General features: G+C 40.1%; 1 protein-coding gene across 2 annotated transcripts in view; it reads right to left on the reverse strand.

Annotated features, from left to right (window-relative positions):
• LRIG3 (leucine rich repeats and immunoglobulin like domains 3) overlaps positions 1 to 19,558 on the reverse strand; it is a 51,615-nt gene that overhangs the window by 16,629 nt on the left and 15,428 nt on the right. For both annotated transcript variants that reach the window (XM_047868271.1, XM_047868270.1), the window contains exons 4-9: positions 4,486 to 4,617; positions 3,559 to 3,702; positions 2,403 to 2,546; positions 1,958 to 2,101; positions 1,421 to 1,564; positions 420 to 500 (exon numbers count right to left, since the gene is read on the reverse strand). In XM_047868271.1, the coding sequence (XP_047724227.1) occupies positions 420 to 500; positions 1,421 to 1,564; positions 1,958 to 2,101; positions 2,403 to 2,546; positions 3,559 to 3,702; positions 4,486 to 4,617 (789 nt within the window). The remainder of the gene's footprint in view (positions 1 to 419; positions 501 to 1,420; positions 1,565 to 1,957; positions 2,102 to 2,402; positions 2,547 to 3,558; positions 3,703 to 4,485; positions 4,618 to 19,558) is intronic.

Genomic DNA, 19,558 nt, shown 5'->3' on the forward strand with positions numbered 1-19,558 from the left:
CTAAATAGAAGCAGGTTTTCCTCCTCTACTGCTTGGAACCTACTGCAGTACTATCAGTGGACACTGGGTCACTCCACTTAAAAACTCCTGTGAGCAGAATACAACTCTGAAAGGTTCAAAATGGCGGACTTAGTAAGCATATTAATTTTTATACAATGATAATCCCAAGAGCCTAAGCACTCAAAACAATTTAACACTCTTATCTAGATATTAAAATAAGTTACAACTCACCAAAGTGTTGAACAAAACCACCATCCCAAGGAAGAAAAGCTAATTAATACCCATCTTGTGTAACAATACTCATTTGGGAAAATGTCCAAGGGAAACAACCAGATATAAAGCCTCTAGTTCTAAACTCTTCCAAATGTGAACGTGTAGGTCAGAGAGAGTGAGACAAACATGAAGCAAATCCCACTCACAGCCGCCTCAGTTTGTCAAGCCCAGAGAAAGCACCGTTCATGTCTTCAATAGTCCAGGAAATTTCATTGTTCTTCAGATCCCTAATTATTGAAAGAAACATTACTGAAACCGGTACCAGATATTTAACACAAGATACAAACACTCCCCTTAGAGATATGCTCAAAAAGCTAAGATCACCGCCCAGGTGGCATATAATTTGTAACAAATTCTTCATGATCCCTCACATCATCTCTACCCCTTTCAAAACAATACAAAAATTTCTCTCTCCCTGCCCTCCTCCCTCAACAACATTTTAAGTTTTGCTGCCCCAAAATCAAGACAGTTGAACCTGTCCTATTAATTTCTCTATCAAGATGACTCAATTCTGAAAGACCTGAACAGTCTGAAAAATACATTAAACTTTAAAACCACAGCTCCAACCACATTAGCAGGAGTTGGCCAAAGCACACAGCATGTCTTTCAATTATGTCATGCTTCAAATAGGGAATGGAGCAAAAATTTCTGACAGTGCAAAAACCAAAAACCCACTGCATAACATTAAAATGAACATTTCAGAGATATTCCAAAGGTCAATTAATCCAAAATTTTCTCTTAGGAGATGGATTAAATCTGGATATAACTTGTATGATAAACAGGCATCTTCCTTTGCTGTCCTTTGTAGATCTTTTTGCTCTGGGTAATTTCTAATCTGCATTTTTATAAAGAAAAATCAGTGGATTTACAATCGTTTCCCCTTTGAGCAGTTACCAACTTCCTGGAGATCTTGAGAAGGCTAAGTGTAATCACCAAACCAATCTGATCATTGTCCTTTTTAATCCCTCTAAGAAACACATATGGATGAAATGGACCTATTTTAATCAAACTGATCTGGGAAAGATTAAGACACTACTTCTGAGGCTGTAGATATTTCCTTCACAACAAAGGAAATCTGCTTGGAGAAAAGTGGGCACATTTAGGAACCAATTAGGTTCATGTACGGAGAGCAAAATGTGTAACTTACAAAGTCTTTAAACTGGAAAGCCCCCGGAAGGCACAATCAGCAATGTAGCTGACTTTGTTATTCCCAATGTGCAGTGTATTTAGTAAGCTTAGGCCCAGGAAGCTTGAATCATCCAACCTCGATAAGTGATTGAAAGTTAGGTCCCTATAAAAACAAAAAACAAACAACAGCTTTTATTTTCCAATTCAACACAACGATTTGTTTTCTAAACAACAGGTGATATATGTAACCACAATAATTCTTATTTTGACACTCTGCCTTCTTAATAATACTCAGGTAAACATTGTTTCTAATCCTAGTAATTAAAAAAATTCTCTTTATTTGAAAATAACCGTCACTGATTTAGCCCATGTGCCCCAGAAGTCAAATAGCAGAGTTGGCTTCAACTTATCACAACAAAAATATGACTAGGTTGCATGTGAAAAAAGCTGTCACCTTGGAAACTTTGTTATGAAAATTTCACAGATCAGTGGTAAGAAGCTCATGCTCTGGCATGATCCCTGCTCTCAAACCTGGGGAGAATAGAAGGCAACTCACAGCTCACTGAGTTTCTGGCAGAACTCCCAGGCATCAGGGCTGATCCTGTTGATGGCATTTTGGCTGAGATGAAGTTCCTGCAGCATCAGCAAGCCGTAAAGCCAGCCTTTGGTAATCTCTGTTAGGTTGTTATGGTCCAGCTGCCTACATTTACAATAAGAATCAAAAGCAGGATCAAAAGTTCATTATCTAGTCTTTTCAAAGGAGACATATGATTACAACCTATTACATATTCCTATTGTTACAAGATGTTTAGCTTTTGTGATATAAAGGCATCAGCCAAAAGTACCATGTGCTTCTAAATTTCAGTCACATTACCTGAAACAAAACTGGGTATTAAATGAGGAGACTGTAACATAGGATTTCAAATAAAGCTAATGCATGTTCACTGCATGGTCCATGGTTGTACTACCTAAGCAGGAACTGTAGGATAAGCCATACTTACAAGATTTCCATGTTGCTCAGCCCCCAAAAAGCTCCATCCATAAGTTTTGTTACTCCATTTCTTTGCATTTTCAGAGACTTCAGAGCACCAAGCCCTTGGAATGTGAGCCCATCTACATTTCTAATCTTGTTTCGGTTCAGTTCACTGCATTGGATATAACAGTTAAACGGTTAGCTTATATGACAAATTCTGGAGTTAGTAATAAAATGCAACATTACTATAATATAGTTAAACCAGCCGGTGTTAAATTACATGGAATGTTTTAAATTACTAAACATTTTTAGTGAGAAGAAGTTTGATTTATTAGCAGTGAGGGCATTTCCTTCTGAAACGTGTGATGTATTTTTAGAATGAAATACTGAAACTAGACTACACTTTAATTTCTAAATTGTCATCTACTCAGTATATTTGTCTCTAAATTATCCAGAGTGAGAATACCGAATATAATGTTAGAGCATGAGGTCTATTTCGGGGGCAGGGCCGTCAAGCTTAGCTTGCTTACAAAAGTTGGTTGGTTACTCTCTTTGACGATTCTTTTTATGTTTAATGCTTTCTCTTTAAGGCAGTCCTTTTCAACCTTGGTTGCACACTGGAATCACCTGGAGAGTTTTAAAAATTACCAAAGCCTGGATCTTACCCCCAGAGGTTCTAATATAATTGGTCTAGGGTGTGGCCTGGACATTGGGATTTTTAAAAGCTCCCCAGTGTCTATAATGTGCAGCCAAGGTTGAAAACCACTGTGTTGCAGGAGCCTGTTCACAGATCATTCCACTGCTATTAACGAGACAATTCTCTGCAGCCACTTAAGCTATCAGAGCCTCCTGGAGTTGTCGGTATTATTCTCATAAACCACAGCTGTTGAGAGTCACCCACGATGTCTTCTGTGCCACAATGACGCCTTTGTGTGGAGATTGTTCAATGATTACACTGTGCATTCCTTCAGTAACAATCTAACTTGCCCTGTCAGGCAGGAGTCTGCACTAGGTGACTGTGAAAGCTCTTTCCAATTCAGAAATTCTACCACTCCACCTCTCGATGGAAAGACAGCCACATCCTTGCTTCTAAACTCCTTTGGCCATGTTGTGGATTTTGGGCAACAGATGCCAAGGGTTAGGAGGAGCTGAGGAAACAATATCTAAGAGAACATTTTACTTACAGGTGTTGTAGTTGGGACAGTTTAAACATCTTGGGGGGGATAGCCGGGATTCGGTTCCTGTTCAGCTTCAACACCAGGAGTGTGTTGGCCAAGCTGTCAAAATACCCAGGTTCCATCGAAGTGACCCGGTTGCTGTTGATGTACCTGTTAAAAGTTTGAAGATGAGCTGCTCTTTCCGGTTCTTTGGAAAGTTAAAGCACAAACATTCTTTGTGTTATAATGTCCAGAGAACCTAACTATCATCTGTAACAATGGACACTTTAAAAATTAAGTATTCAGGTCCTTGTGGACCAACGCTAAACTAGGGTTCACAGGTACTGCTCAGGAAAGAGTGACTGGAATATCTGAAGGTTATACAAGTTTGTTAGGGATGCTTATCCAATTTTTATAAAATTCACTTACTAATGAAACAGTGGTTTAATTTTTTCAAAGGAGCACTTTTAACTCCACCTATTTTTTCTAACACTCAAAGGAGGTCTAATTTTTTTTGTTTACATTTTTTTTTAATGTTTATTTCTATGAGAGCGAGCGAGCATGGGGGCACACGAGTGGGGGAGGGGCAGAGAGAGCGGGAGACAGAATCCAAAGTAGACTCCAGGCTCCGAGCTGTCAGCACAGACCCTGCCGCGGGGCTCGAACTCACGAGCTGTGAGAGCATGACCTGAGCTGAAGTCAGACACCCAACCGACTGAGCCACCCAAGTGCCCCGGATGTCTAAATTTTTTGTAATCCAAAAGTACAACAACAAAATAAAGACTGTGGTTATTTGGGCTTACAGCAAATTACACATCAATAAAAGTTAAATGGCTGATACACCAGCAATTTTTTAAAAAGGCAGATTTTATTATATCCTAAAGTTGATTTTTTGTTATTATTACAATGATATTTTCATCATAGGTGAATATTTTTGTTAAAGAACTGACTTACAGATATTTGAGTTGTAGGGGTGGAAGGGGAATTTTAAGCTCTGAAATATTATTGCTGCTCAGGTCCAAAGTTTCGAGGGATTGAAACTGTTTCAGATGTTCAGGTAATACTTCAACAATCCTGTTTCCAGCTCTGGAATTTAAGGATAACACAGATGACAAGGTTAATAGTACAACAATCTGAAAGGCCATTCCTAATTTGTTCTTCAGAATTATGGAAAATTGATTGCTCTAAACTGTACTTTTAAAAGTTAAACAGCAACTCTTGAGTCACTTCAATTTTGCCTTAAACAGTAAATCATAATATTAGAATGTATGAAAAACATTCCTATGTAAATCTGAATGTGTTTACCAGTTGTGGTTACCTAGGTGCTATGCACTTAAACTGATTTTTCTTTATGTTATTTTATTACCAGTCCTTCTTATCATTTTATTATATGTTATGTAAAATGACTAGCACCGAGTTGGCATTCTAGGTACTGGTGTGTTAGTTCCCTATTCTTTTTCTTGATTCCTAATCTATTTCTAATTCTTCTCCTGGAGAGTACCCACACTATAGGTACCAATAACCTTAAAATAATCATCAGGTTGGGGTTATTTTTTAAAGCCACGCTAGAGAGCTCTCTTTTCTTTAAGAGACAGCAAGTTTCAATGTATTGCTATACAGTCTTCAAAAGCAGTGGATGTGCTCCAGGGCTTTGAATATTATAGAAGTATTACATAAAAAGCACACCAGTCTAAAGAATTCCTAGAGAACTAGATTAATAAAGTTTGATATTAACAGCCTTAAACACCTGACCATGATGACCAATATGGTAGGTAGCCATATGTAGCACTTTAAATTAAATTTAAATGTTAAAACTCAGTTCCTTAGTCACAGTAGCCACATTTCAGGTCCTCGACAGCCACATGTGCTTGGTGGCTGTCAAATGGGTCAGTGCACATACAGAATATTTCATCACTGAAAGTTCCACTGGTGCACCCTACATAGATCACAAATGAAAAATGAAACAAAAAAAGAGGCCAAGTCAATCTCTTAAAAGGTCATTAACACAACAGCTTTCAAAGGGAAAGTCAGCATTAAATGACAATCTTGCTAGAGAACAGGAATCAAACTGATGTGCGAGCCATCTTATTTGTCATATTAGATCAGGAAGTGTGGACTTCTTAAACCATCATTTGGCGGGGGAAAACAACATGTCAAGGTAGGAAGCTAGGAAGGCCAGGATGAAAACAGAGTCCACCTGCAAAAAAAGTCTCTTTACAATCCAAGGAACAGTGAAACAATCTGAAGGCTCTGGGCAGAACTCAGAAACAGGATGAAAACAGAGTCCACCTGTAAAAAAAAAGTCTCTTTACAATCCAAGGAACAGGGAAACAATCTGAAGGCTCTGGGCAGAACTCTGTGAATGTCACATGCTGACGTTTTTATACATAGTCTATGGTTAAGCCTCATTTAATGAGAAAACTTAGGAAATACAGCTCATATGTGTATCTTTCTACCAATAACGTATTTCTATAGTGCTTTCAGTTTATTCAGCTCTTTTGCATTATTATAACTCACAGGGCTCTCACCATCTCAGAAGGTCCCTGAGTTAGGAGCACCTCGTATGTATTTTCACAAGATCCTACACTGTGTTCTGACATTGCACTTTTACACTGCTGATCTTCTCTGCCAAACTGTAGCGAAAGTAGGGATATGTCTCTACCCCTGTCTTGGATTGTATATGAAATCTAATAATGTTGAGAACGTCTCACATGTCAAGCCGAGGCTAAGCATTTTTCATATGTCGTGCCATTTAATCCTAATAGCATTTCTCTAGTGTAGATATTATAGATAACTGCAAAATTAAGAAACTAGAGCTTTTAACCTAACAAAGCCATACTGGTCCCAAAGCAAGGCTTATTTCATAAAACACAGTGTCAGATTTATTTTGGCAATTCAATTCTTACATGGAGATGCACATCCAGAAAGGGCCACTACTTCCCACTCTTGCAGACATGTTTAACTTCTGGTTTCGAACTAATGTGGGAATCAACACCGGCTCACAGAGCCATCACCATGCCAACAATAAAGATGCCCCGGAAACAGGGTCTCCCCAGTCTTGCTTGTACCCCAGGAAGATAACCCAGGGGTTTGCACGTATTTGCCATACACCAGAGCTTCTAGAAGACCGACACTCTGAATAGGCCTTAATGTCGGGTGCTGATTTCCCTGCCAGAAAGGACAATAAGGGGAGAAAACAGGTTGGATGCTTTCTATTTAAACGACAAACTAGGGGCGCCTGGGTGGCTCAGTTGGCTGGGAGTCCGACTTCGGCTCAGGTCATGATCTCACGGTTAGTGAGTTCGAGCCTGCACTGGGCTCTGTGCTGACAGCTCGGAGCCTGGAGCCAGCTTGGGATTCTGTGTCTCCCTCTCTCTCTGCCCCTCCCCCACTCATGTTCTGTCTGTCTCTCTCTCTCTCTCTCTCAAGAATAAACAGTAAGAAAATTTAAAAATAAATAAAAATAAAAATAAACAAACTAACAAAACTTGTCAAAATACTGTTAAAACCCTCCATATGTTACTTTTAAGGACTGCAGGGATTCATGTCTTGATCCAAGTCATCTGGGAATCTATGTTTTGAAATAATCCTATACAAGGTAACAGGCATAGGTGATGTGTATCTTAAGAACTGAATTTGTCTGAGATAATAGTAAGGTTAAAAAAAAATAAAGGATTAACAGTCCTATTTACAAGTAACAAATATCAAGCCCCTTAGACTCCCATAAAGTCTTACAGACTTTGTTTAGAGTCAAGTCAGCCATGACCTCTGATTTTGACCATTTCCCACATCTGGATTTGCCAGTGTTTAAACTCCTTGATCTAGTTGTGAGGTATAGGGTAATGCAACAGAGACAATTAGTCAATTTCTAGGTCCCGGAGATGGATTTAGTCCAAGAGAAAAGCCACAGGGCCTTAGGGTCAGGGTGTGTGGGTTAAACAAAACCACACTTTAGGGGACAAAAATGTTCTCTTAAACACATAACCCAAATGTTTGCATTACCAGGATGTCCTCCCACAAACAGTAGAGTAACCCTGAAATGCCCCTCTGTCTCCACCCCCCTCCCTGTCCCTGGTCGCTACCTCCCATCAAACTCTGCATCTGGTTTTGGCCCCCAGGCTGTCTGACGCTGGTACAGCTACACTTAACGTTTAACAACACAAAGAAAACGCTCAGCTATAGATTTTTGCAATAAACGGAACAACCTGGTTTTTTGTGGGAAGGAGAGGGAGGCCTACAGGTGTCTATCACGTTGGTCAAATAAGGCTACAGGTTAGATAACAGGCCATACAATCTTTGGTTTATATGTTCGTTTGTTTATTAAGTAATTATGAACAAGGTATTAAAACTGCCAATTACTTGAGTGACGAATAAAATTTTCCTTGCAGTTAAAGTATGCTCCAGCCAAAGCCAGCAATTTCCTGAACTGCACACTTCCTAAATTGCAGTGTGAAAGTGCTCAGTTACAGACGGAGTGTGCACAGTGCCCTCTTTGTCAGCCCTGCTTCCTCGCACAAAAATCCCTTACAACTGCCAGGATAATAGTCCCTGTATCACAGAATTTTAACTCTGTTCTAATGGAACTGAATTAAATCCAAATACCAGTTTCGTATTAGCTCTCAGACTAACTGACAAATAACCACCTGATATGTACCAGTTTAAACAAAACAAACTTGCTTTATATCATGCAAGAGTTTTTAAAAAAGGAGACAGCTCCATTAAAAACTAGATTGAAAAACCTTTCTAATCACCTAAAACCCTCAAAATAAACGTAATTCTAATAGAGTTGGTCACAAATAGCCGCTCTAAAAGACAAAGATTCAATTCAACTCCAGCTTTAATTTTTCTCCAAATATGGATAAATGCCAAAATTGATGAACACACTGAAAGCACTGCAGTTAATATTTTTGGCAGGATATGTGCAATGCTTTAACGAAAACAAAACAGTGTGAATGCCTTTTTCCACGACTTGATGTGGAAATGCCATCTCTGCATTGTTCAAAATAGACAACATGTATGTCGTGTAAGTACTAGAAGGCATTTTAACCTTGTGCAAATCCACCTAAAAAAGACCGTGAACATTTTGGTCATCTGTGTCTGTTGACAGTACAAGGTGTTCCATGGTCAAATCACTGCTGAGGTCAAGTATAATTAGTCCCTTGTGGACACACACAGATCTGGGGGCTTGGGCTGTCGGAACGCAGATGGTTCCCTGAGGCTTCCAAGAAGCCACAGGAAAAACAGGAGTCCCAGGTATAGCCTTGGCTTCTCAGGACCAACCATGCTGGTTTCACTTTGTTGCTAATTTCCCACTTCCGGCCCACTTTACCCAATACCTTTAGAATGCCGAGGCAAATAAAGCTTACCATTTGCTTATGGGATATTTGCTCTGTGAGTGCTGAAGATCTAACAAGGAACAAGATGGATATGGTCCCTGACCTCACGGAGCTTACGTTCTGGTGGGGCAAAGACGCAGGCAGATGAAACCAGTCACCAGAGTGATAACTGCTGTGATAAGACTGCAGTGGGAGAAGAACGACCAGCTTTTTACTTTTTAGGAGTAAAAGGTGGGGGGGGGGGGCAATGGTCAGCAGAACTTCCCAGAGCAAGGAGACGGGGCTAACGCTCCAAGCAGAACCAAGTATGAGTAAGGTAGGGCTTCCCTTGGAAGAAATCAAAGAAAGAAAGCCTTGATGGCTGGAGTAGGGAGTTCCTGGGTCAAGACTGGGGAGAGATGAATCCAAGAGTGAGGTAGCTGGGAGAAGAGGAGTGCAGGCCAAGTGGGACCCTGTAAACCACTGTAGGCACTGGACCTTTGTCTCAATCAGCTGGGGGAGGAGGGCAGAGGACTTCGAACGTGGGGTAGCAGTATCAGGTGTGCATTCTAGAAAGGCTGCTCTGGCAGTGGTGGGTAGAAACACTGGTGAGGGCAGGTAAGACCAGGTGCAGGAGCACCAGCGGGTGCAGAGGACCAATGACGGTGTGTCGAGATAACAATGACCTCTGCCTAGCGATCAACTTTGGGGGTGAAGCACCATTCTTCATCTGGTTCCCCAGGACACAGGCTGTGCTTTTCTCCTCCCCTGACATACAGGCTCAGGTTTCCAGTTCTGCAGCCTCTGGACACTGGAACCCAATTCAGCACCACTCGCCACTACCACTCGTGTGTTGTGCCGCTGACAGGGAAGGCCTTGTAAAGCATGGGACACAGACTAGGATTGCGTCTCGCTCAGGTCTGAGATGCTACTGAGCAGAACAGCCCTGTACTGGCATTTTAATGTCTGTAACCGCTCGGAAAATGGACAAATGTGTTATTCCCATCTATAAGAATGTCCCAATTTGTTCCAATACTCTCAACACCTGCACTGAATGTAAACCCAGACTAAATTATTAACAGTAAAATATAACTTTCGAGGCTAGTGACAGGATCACTTGGTATGATGATTTACCTTCTGACTCACTACTATCTCCACAAAGTGTAAGAGTCTCAAAAGAATTTCATGGACTCTTAAGTGGATATAAATGGTATCTGTTTATTTCCAGAGTCTGAGAGTGGAATATTCTTTGTGAGGAGCCAGAGTATCAGTTTTTTTTTCACACTGGAATTCCTGAACTAAGTAAACTGTAGCGTCTTGATGAATAAGAAATATCTGTCAATAGTTTCAACTGTCTCCTACATACTGCACAAGGTAACAGGCAGCTTAAAGTTTCTCAACTGTGATGTGTAAAGACGTGCAATCTTGGCTATTCAGAGAATGTTATATGCATGTGGCATTTACCTTTTATTTTTTATTTTTTTTTTAAATTTTTTTTTTCAACGTTTATTTATTTTTTGGACAGAGAGAGAGCATGAACGGGGGAGGGGCAGAGAGAGAGGGAGACACAGAATCGGAAACAGGCTCCAGGCTCTGAGCCATCAGCCCAGAGCCCGACGCGGGGCTCGAACTCATGGACTGCAAGATCGTGACCTGGCTGAAGTCGGACGCTTAACCGACTGCGCCACCCAGGCGCCCCTGTGGCATTTACCTTTTAGAGAAGGTGTGAGCAGTAAAGTTCACTCTGAACCATATATGTTGCAATGCCCCCTTTTCTTAGAATGCATTACTCTAACCACATCACTTATGTCCAATTCAGTGACAGCAGCTAACAAATTGCCGGATCTGTGGTCTTTCTATACAACCACAGGACAAGCGTATTAATTGTATTGATGGGGACCAATACAGTGGGGGTCGGCCTGGCCCCAAGGAAATACTGATTTCTATATATAATTTGCAAACAATCAGTTTAGCACCTATTTATGAAAGAATTACAAGTTGTTAAAGAAAACGTTACATTTTGCAAATACATTAAAGGTCACTTACATTTCCAATGATGACCTTCTCTCCCCAAGAAAATGCTTCCTTGAAAACTACCTTGGCTGAAATAACTAACACCCCATAATATTAGGCTTCTTTTAACAGAGAGACTTGGCAAGCAGAGAGCCTCTCCCAAGCAGATAAAAATAAACTGTCTCTGCTCATCTTTTTTTCTAAAAAGATAATTAAGAAGTTTCATTAAAAGAACACATGTTCAGACTGGTCCGCTGGTACTGTGGCATCAAAGAATACAGCCAATTGAAGAAACTTTTGCAAGGAGAAAGATTCTTGATTAAGAACTAATGATACTAAGCAGCAAATGAACTACTGTAAGGAGCAAAGAGTTCTTTCAGCTAAAAGCCAGGTCAACATAAAATATAATTGTCTTTTGGATCAAAACATGAATGAAGATGGCCATATTTTAATATAGAGGTTCTACAATAATCAGGGCCTTCTTCATGTGCCAATATAATACATGTTATTTGCCAATATAAATACATGTATTTATAATACATGTTAAAAATGAAAAAAAGAAACAGGGGTCAAAAACCCATTTTCACTACATATGAAACCACCTGTTTTGATCCCCAAGTGTGAATTCAACTTAAGAATCTTTTTTAAGTTTATTTGTTTTGAGAGAGACAGAGACAGCGTGAGTGGGGGAGGGGCAGAGAGTGGGGGGTGGGGGGAGAGAGAATCCCAAGCAGGCTCCACACTGCAAGAACAGAGCCCGATGCAGGGCTCGAACTCAAAAACCGTGAGACCATGACCTGACCTGAAACCAAGAGACAGACGCTTAACCAACTGAGTGACCTGGGTGACCGATGTGTGAATTCCATTTAGTCCTTTATGTAAACAGAGATTTCAGGGTGAACCCGCTAATGTTAAATGTCAAAGATACTTACTGAACAATTATCTGAATCTCAAACAATTTAATTACGTACAAAAAAATTTAATTTCTAAAATTTAACAATTTTCTCTACCTCTCTTGTGAGGCAGAGGCTTTCCATAAGAGAGTTTCATATGCCAGACCACTGTTAGAGTTCAGCTGTGAGTATGAGTTTCCCCTTACCTTGGGACTTACTTGTGAGTAGAGAGGCTAACTCATCTTTGGTTCCCCAGAACTTAGGATTAAATGAATGGGTTTGAGACCAAGAGTGACCAGTGCTTCACCTAGAAATTCTAGATCAAGCTTCAGATTGGCTGGTAAGGATTTATCTCAACTATGGTTCAAGACGCATATGTACATCAGAAAATACTATGACCATTACAGCTACCAGCCAAAAAAAGTAAAACTGCCATTCCATATGCTAACCAACCTGTTAAAAGTAGGATCTCCTTGACACAGTAATTGAAATCACAGTTCCCTAGCAAGACTTTGATTCTCTTCCTGGCTCTGTTTTGATTTACCACACTTTGTGGACCTTGATTTTCTCACCTGTTAATCAACAGGACATTGAATAGACCGATTTCATCCATGTCTAAGAGGCTGTGATTCTGGATTTGGATGATGAACTCTGCAGAAGATCAGATTTGTCACGAAGTCTTCACAGAACCATTATTAGAAAATGAAGCCTGGCTCTGGAGGGATTTCACCTCCTTCCTCTGCGGGGGAATCTCACTGCCTGGCTGCCCAGTCTTCATCCTCGGTTTACTTGTTCATTTTCCTGGGGCATATCCTCCACCAGCTTTACAAGAAACCATGCACAGAGGTGCTTTCCTCAGCCCCCATTTTGGAGATGACTTAAACAGGATTGATAGTTTAGGTGTACACAGAATTTAGAAGTCATTCTCCCTTGGGATTTTGAAGACATTGTTTTACTCTATATCCACAGCACTCATGCAAGTACTCAGAGGAGCTGGAGGCCATTCTGATTCTCTATCCCAGGGTTTCTCAAACTTTGGCAGGCATCAGAACTGGGGGGTGGGGGTGGGGGCATGGCTTCTCCTCCAGCAGGTCTAGGTGGGACCTGAGAATCTGCATTTCTACCAAGTTCCCAGGTGATGCTGATGCTGCTGGCAGCACACTAGAAGAGCCACTGTCAACCCTTATAGGTGACCTGTTCTGTGTTTTCTCCCCTCCTCTCAGAGCTTCTTTACTCCTGGCATATGGAAACTGCACAGTAATGTCTCTAGTATAGGTCTTTTTTCAATTGCTGGCGCTCAGTAGGGCCTTTCAACCTAGAAATGTGTGTTTCTCAGTTCTGGGAAATGTTTTATATCTCTGATAATTTCATCCCTTCTATGTCCACAGATGTCTCTGTGGAATTCTGATTAGACAGGTTTTAGATTTCAGTCTGATATTCCTATTTTCTCATTTTTTCCTCTCCCATTTTCCATCCTTTGTCTTTTGGTTCTTCCTTTTGAGAGAGTTTTCAGCTTTCTTCCAGTACTTCTATTGCCTTTTTAAAGTGTCTGTTATCTTTTTAATTTCTAAGGCTTCTTCCTTATTGTCCCAATATTCTTTATTGTCATGTACGAATTATTTACCATTCTTTACTTATTTTGTGGATGTAACACCTCTTTTCTTTCCACACATATTAGGTTGTTTTGAGATTCCCTTTTCCTTCCACTGTCTCTGGCTCTCTTTTTCCATTTATTTCAGTCAAACACTGATTTTATTAGAAACTTCTACAAAAGTCTGGCAACCACTGGGCTATCCATTTATATTTAACACAAAACAAAAGTCTGGCAACCACTGGGCTATCCATTTATATTTAACAAAAAACACTCAAAAGCTTACTGAGGGTGGGGCACCCGAGTGGCTCAATGGGTTAAGCGAAGGACTCTTGATTTCAGTTCAGGTCATGATCTCATGATTTGTGAGATTGAGCCCCACACTGGGCTACGTGCTGACAGTGTGCACAGCCTGCTTCTGATTTTCTTTCTCCTTCCCTCTCTCTCTCTGCTTGCTCTCCCTCAAAACAAACAAAAAACCAAACCAAAACAACAAAAACAACTTACTGAGGGCTGTGTGTGGAACAGACTTGTTGCCTGGTGAGTCCCAGCCACAGGTGGCAGGCAGAGTGGCGACCTATTTCATGATGGGATCTCTTACATGTCTTACTGCTCTGATCCTCCAACCTCCAGTCTGGTAAGTCTAAGCATGATTGCTAGCCTCTGGAAGGGCTAACAGGTACATAAGCTGAGGTGAGGCAGTGTCCTCCTCAGTGTTCAGATTAGATTTAATTGCCCTGATGCTGCCCTGAATCCCCACTCCTTCTCTGCCCAGTAGGTCTTGCCTCCTAAATTCTAGAGACTCATTGTTTCAACTCTCCAGAGGGTAACTTCCAGTCTTCTGTTCATGTCAATCACCGGGCTTTGAGTTTGGAGGAGGAAGCTGGAGGTCTCACTCCTTCTTATAAAAGAGTTTTAGCCTTTCCCCCATTTTCAGTCCTCCTCTGCACCCGAACCCTTATAGTCCTTGAATTTCTGAACTCAGAATGGTTCTGCAGAAAAGAAGTCTGCTGCTTTTGGACTCCACTCCATTTTCTCTAAGTCAGTTACAATTTGTCCATTTGCGTGCAAAATTTTTATGACATCTCTCATGTGGACGGTCTCCTTTCCTGTTTTATCTTTGTTCCTATCTGTGTGCATTTTCTTTTTAGACCTTTACTTCCCTTTTAAGGGAGTTTTAAGGTGCAGGGTGAAATGAATTCAGTTAGTCCACCATGCTTGATAGGAAGTCTTCAACAGAACTCTAATGAAGAAAAATGGATTTTCTCTAAAAACCCCAAAATAAATCACAAAACCTTCCCTCAAAAAAGCTACTGTAATTTTTTGCTGGAAAAAAATCATCCAACTTAGATTTGTATATTTTAATGAAAAGTTAGCCTATATAAAGGATTTTCATTTAAGATGATGCTACAAAGCAGAAAACACATTATTTTGAACCTCAAATTAAACAGTTCTCATATAGAAAATTAATTCCGTACAAAAACATCAGGCTAAATTAATGTTATTTTACTGATATGGTTCACAGACGAATGGACTAAGAACATCTCAGACACCAAATATCTTGATTTAACCAAGTATTTAAACTGTCCTTGTGGGGCACGGCACCTGATTGGCTCGGTCGGCAGAGCATGTGACTCGTGATCTTGGGGTCATGAGTTTGAGCCCCATGTTCAGTCTAGAGTTTACTTAAATAATTTAAAAATAAACAAACTGGCCTTGTGAATAAGACACAGAAAATGTGGTGATGATGATCATACAGGCAATTGAGATCACATCCCTTAACTTTTGTTCACAGACTGACATGAACCTTTAAAGGAAGCTGCTAGATACAAAATCAATGTACCTAAATCTGGTGGATTTCTATACACTAATAATGAAGGAGCAGAAAGAGAAATTCAGAGAACAATCCCATTTACAAATGCACCAAAAATAATAAAATAGTTAGGAATAAACTTAACCAAAGAGGTGAAAGAGCTATACTCTGAAAACAATAGAACACTGATGAAAGCAACTGGAGACAACTCAAAGAAATGTAAAAACATTCCATGCTCATGGACTAGAAAAACAAATATTGTTAAAATATCTATACTACTGAAAGCAATCCATAGGTTTAATACAAACCCTAACAAAACACCAACAGCATGTTTCATAGAACTAGAACAAACAATCCTAAAATTTGTATGGAACCCCAAACTGCCAAAGCAATCTTAAAAAAGAAAAACAAAACTGGGGGATCACAAGCCCAGAATTCAAAATATACTACAAAGCTGTAGTAATAAAAACAATATAGTACTGGCTGCAAAAAAACACACAAAGATCAAAGAAAAGAAAGCCCAGAAATAAAATCCCAATTATATGGTCAACTGATCTTTAACAAGTATATGCAATGGGGAAAAGACAGTCTCTTCAACAAATGGTGTTGGGAAAACTGGACAGCTACATGCAAAACAAGGAAACTGGACCACATTCTTACACCATACAAAAAATAAGTTCAAAATGTAATTAAGACCTAAATGTGACATCTCAAACCATAGAAATTCTAGAAGAGAGCACAGGAAGTTATTTCTCTGACACTGCCTGTAACAACACCTTCTAGATATGCCTTCTGAGGCATGGGAAGCAATAGCAAAAATAAACTTATTGGATCTACATCAAAGTAAAAACCTTCTACACAGGGAAGGAAACAATCAACAAAACTAAAAGACAACCTACCAACTGGGAGAAGATATTTGCGAATGACATATCTTATAAAGGGTTAGTATCTAAAATACATTAACAACTTCTACAGTTCAACGTCTAAAACCTAAATAATCCAATTGAAAATGGGCAGAAGGCATGAACAGACATTTCTTGAAGGAGACATCCAGATGGCCAGCACACATGAAAAGATGCCCAACATCACTCATTATCAGGGAAATGCAAATCAAAACCACAAGGGAGATATCACCTCACACCTGGCTAAAAGCAAAAACATGAGAAACGGAAAGTGTTGGCGAGGATGTGGAGAAAAAGAAACCCTCTTATACTGTTGGTGGGAATGCAAACCGGTGCAGTTACTCTGGAAAACTGTATGGAAGTTCTTAAAAAGTTAAAAATAGAACTACCCTACAATCCAATAATTAATTGTGCTACTGAACGGTTTACCCAAAGAATATGAAAACACCCCTATGTTTATTGCAGTAGTATTTACAATAGCCAAATTAAGGAAGCAGTTCAGGGTCCACTGATAGATGAATGGATAAAAAGAGCTGACACACACATACACACAATGGAATATTACCCCGCTATAAATAAGAATGAAATATTGCCATTTGCAATGAATGACATGGATGGAGCTAGAGAGTGTAATGCTAAGCAATATAAGCCAATCAGAGAAAGAAAAATACCTCATGATTTCACTCATATGTAGTATTTAAGAAGTAAAACAAATAGGGGAAAAAAGAGAGACAAACCAAGGACTCTTTAGAGTACAAATTGATGGTCACCAGAGGGGAGATGGGTGGGGGGTTGGGTGAAATAGGTCACGGGAATTATGAGTACAGTTAACTTGATGAGAACTGCGGAATACATGGAACTGCTGAATCACTGTATTATACACCTGAAGCTAATATAACACTGTACTTAACTACAATGGAATCAAAATTAACAACGAAACAGGGAAGCTGCCAGTGGCTGCAATTGGGTCTGTGGCCCTTGTGCTCTCAACATTCGTATGAGCATGGACAGAGGTAGGAATGATCAAATGTGAATGTCCTAGAATTAAACGTATATGTCATCTATTAGATGAATCATGATGCCACAACTCTCAATGTACTAAAATGATGGTCTAGAAGCAATTAGAGAAATTAAGTTGGGGTAAGTGTTTTGAATTTTTAATTAATCATTTTTAAAAGGCCTATGTGAAATTCTCATGAAAATGACAATAGACCTGGGGAGCTTGGATGACCACAACTCAATATGAGCCAAAAATACAACACTGTCCTTAAAAAGTCAACACAATTTTAAGCTTCATTAATGTCCAGTAATCTGGTCAATGGGCATGATCCCACCGTATTTTGTGGTGGACTTACCTCAAATATCTTGTCTGGGCACATTTTACACTGTCACAGTTAATGACGTATGAATAGGGCAACTTTAAGAATCTAGACCTGTACTGTCCTGGACAACAGCCACCGGCCATGTGTAGCTATTTAATTTTAAATTAAATAAAATTAAAAATGAAACTTTTCAGTATACTAGCCACATTTCAAGTGTTCAATATGCATGTGTCTAGTAGCTATCACAGGCGACAGCACAGATACAGAGCATTTCCATCAATGCAGAAAGGGCCACTGAATACCACTGGTCTAGACTCCATGTCATATAGGAAAGGATAATTGGAATTTGAGCCAGTAAAAGAGAAGGCTTTAAGAAAACCTCATGTTTTATGACCTGTAGGTATTATTATGCAGAAAACAGAACAAAGTTGTTTTTCCCAATACAGAGAACTAAGGCTATAGGTAAAGGCAGGGGAAGAGCTCAGCTTAACAAATAAAACATCCTAGTAACTACGACTATTCACAGTGGAATGGCTTGTCACCAAGAAGTGAGGCTTTGTCCCTGGAAGTGCTCAAAGGGAGGCTGGATAACCTCCTTTTCCAGAGATCTCTCCATAGAGAGAAATGTGTCTTCCCATTCTAAGTTACTAGGATTGCACGCAGATAGTCAAAACCAAGAAAAAATGGGTTGTGACCAGTTATACAATCTACCGAACTGTTTTTAATTCCCCTCATCCTATAGTGGACACTTAAATGGGGATGATGGTGAGGAACTGAAAGCAAAAAAGACAGGAGGAGGAGAAAAAAAGAAGGATTTATACAATTGACTACTTTCCTGATTCTGCAAACATCTATTCATCTTTAAAGAGTACTGCCTCTATTCCTAGGCCAGTACCTTGTTCAGGATTACATGGCAATTAGTGACTAACTTCAAAAAGCGTCTTGTTTTTTTTTCTAAAAAAAAAATGTTCGTTTTGATTCTATTCCAATGTTTGTTTTGGAATAAAAACATTTAAAATCGCTCATGCACAGTAAAACTGACCGTCCAAGAATATACACCATGTTTATCCTGTGTTGTAGGGTACCTGCAGCATGAACGTTACCTCGATATTCCATTTTGCCTTCAATCTCATTCTAGAGACTGGTCTATCTACTGGCTAAAGCTTCAGAGGGAGGAAGGGAGACTCTCAGGCAGGTGATTTTACATTTATAATTGCCTCTCCTTTCATGTTTCGAATTTAGTACTTATGCAACTTTCAGCCAAGAGAAGAAGCAGTGGTACAGGTTAGAGGCCTGTTTCACTGTTTTGGTCTCTCTATCCAACTAGAGCCTTGAGCCTCTCATCTGTGGAAGATGGCAGCGATACTGAAATGAGGATGAGAAGGAGGAAAAGCAACTAGGCCAGGAGAGAGACATGTTCACTCTTGCCACCCCATCATGAAAAGCAACTGGCTGTGACTTTATTGTCTTGTCTGTCTTGGCAGCACAAGCCTCATTCAGCACAGAAACGTCTCTGGCAGAAGTCGCACTTGATACTTCAAAGCAGCAATCGAAATGGCTAGCATGAAGTTGAGGGGAGATGAGAAAATGCTGCAGGTTCAGGTAAACATCGGTAATACACGAGTTTTGGGGGCAAGCTATGCTGGAAGGACAAGTTCAAGGGAGCGGGGAGTCATTTCTATGGGGTCCGAGTACCACCACTCAAGAAAGATGTCCACTGGGTCACTACATCAAATCTGAGACTGTTGTTACCTTGGAAAAAGCAAGTGTTAATAGTGAAAACAGTTCTAAGTGTATATGGAGAGGCGTGAACAGAAAGGTTAACTGAACAGTGTCTTCTATAATTAACTGTATATGATATTAATTAGGGCTATCCATTTGGTCGTTCATTCAACAACCATGCACTGTCTACCAGGGGCCAGGCACTCACGCTAGAGTTATAATTGGGATGAAAACACACACTCTCAGCTTTTATGAGTTCCATTCTGGTGGGGAAAATGGACATTAAAAAAATCACACATACAGGGTGCCTGAGTGACTCAGTGGGTTGAGCGTCTGACTTCGGCTCAGGTCATGATCTCACGGTCTGTGAGTTCAAGCCCCGCGTCGGGCTCTGTGCTGACGGCTCAGAGCCTGGAGCCTGCTTTGGATTCTGTGTCTCCCTCTCTCTCTGCCCCT

This window comes from Prionailurus viverrinus, chromosome B4 (assembly GCF_022837055.1).
Source record: "Prionailurus viverrinus isolate Anna chromosome B4, UM_Priviv_1.0, whole genome shotgun sequence".
Classification (NCBI taxonomy): domain Eukaryota; kingdom Metazoa; phylum Chordata; class Mammalia; order Carnivora; family Felidae; genus Prionailurus; species Prionailurus viverrinus.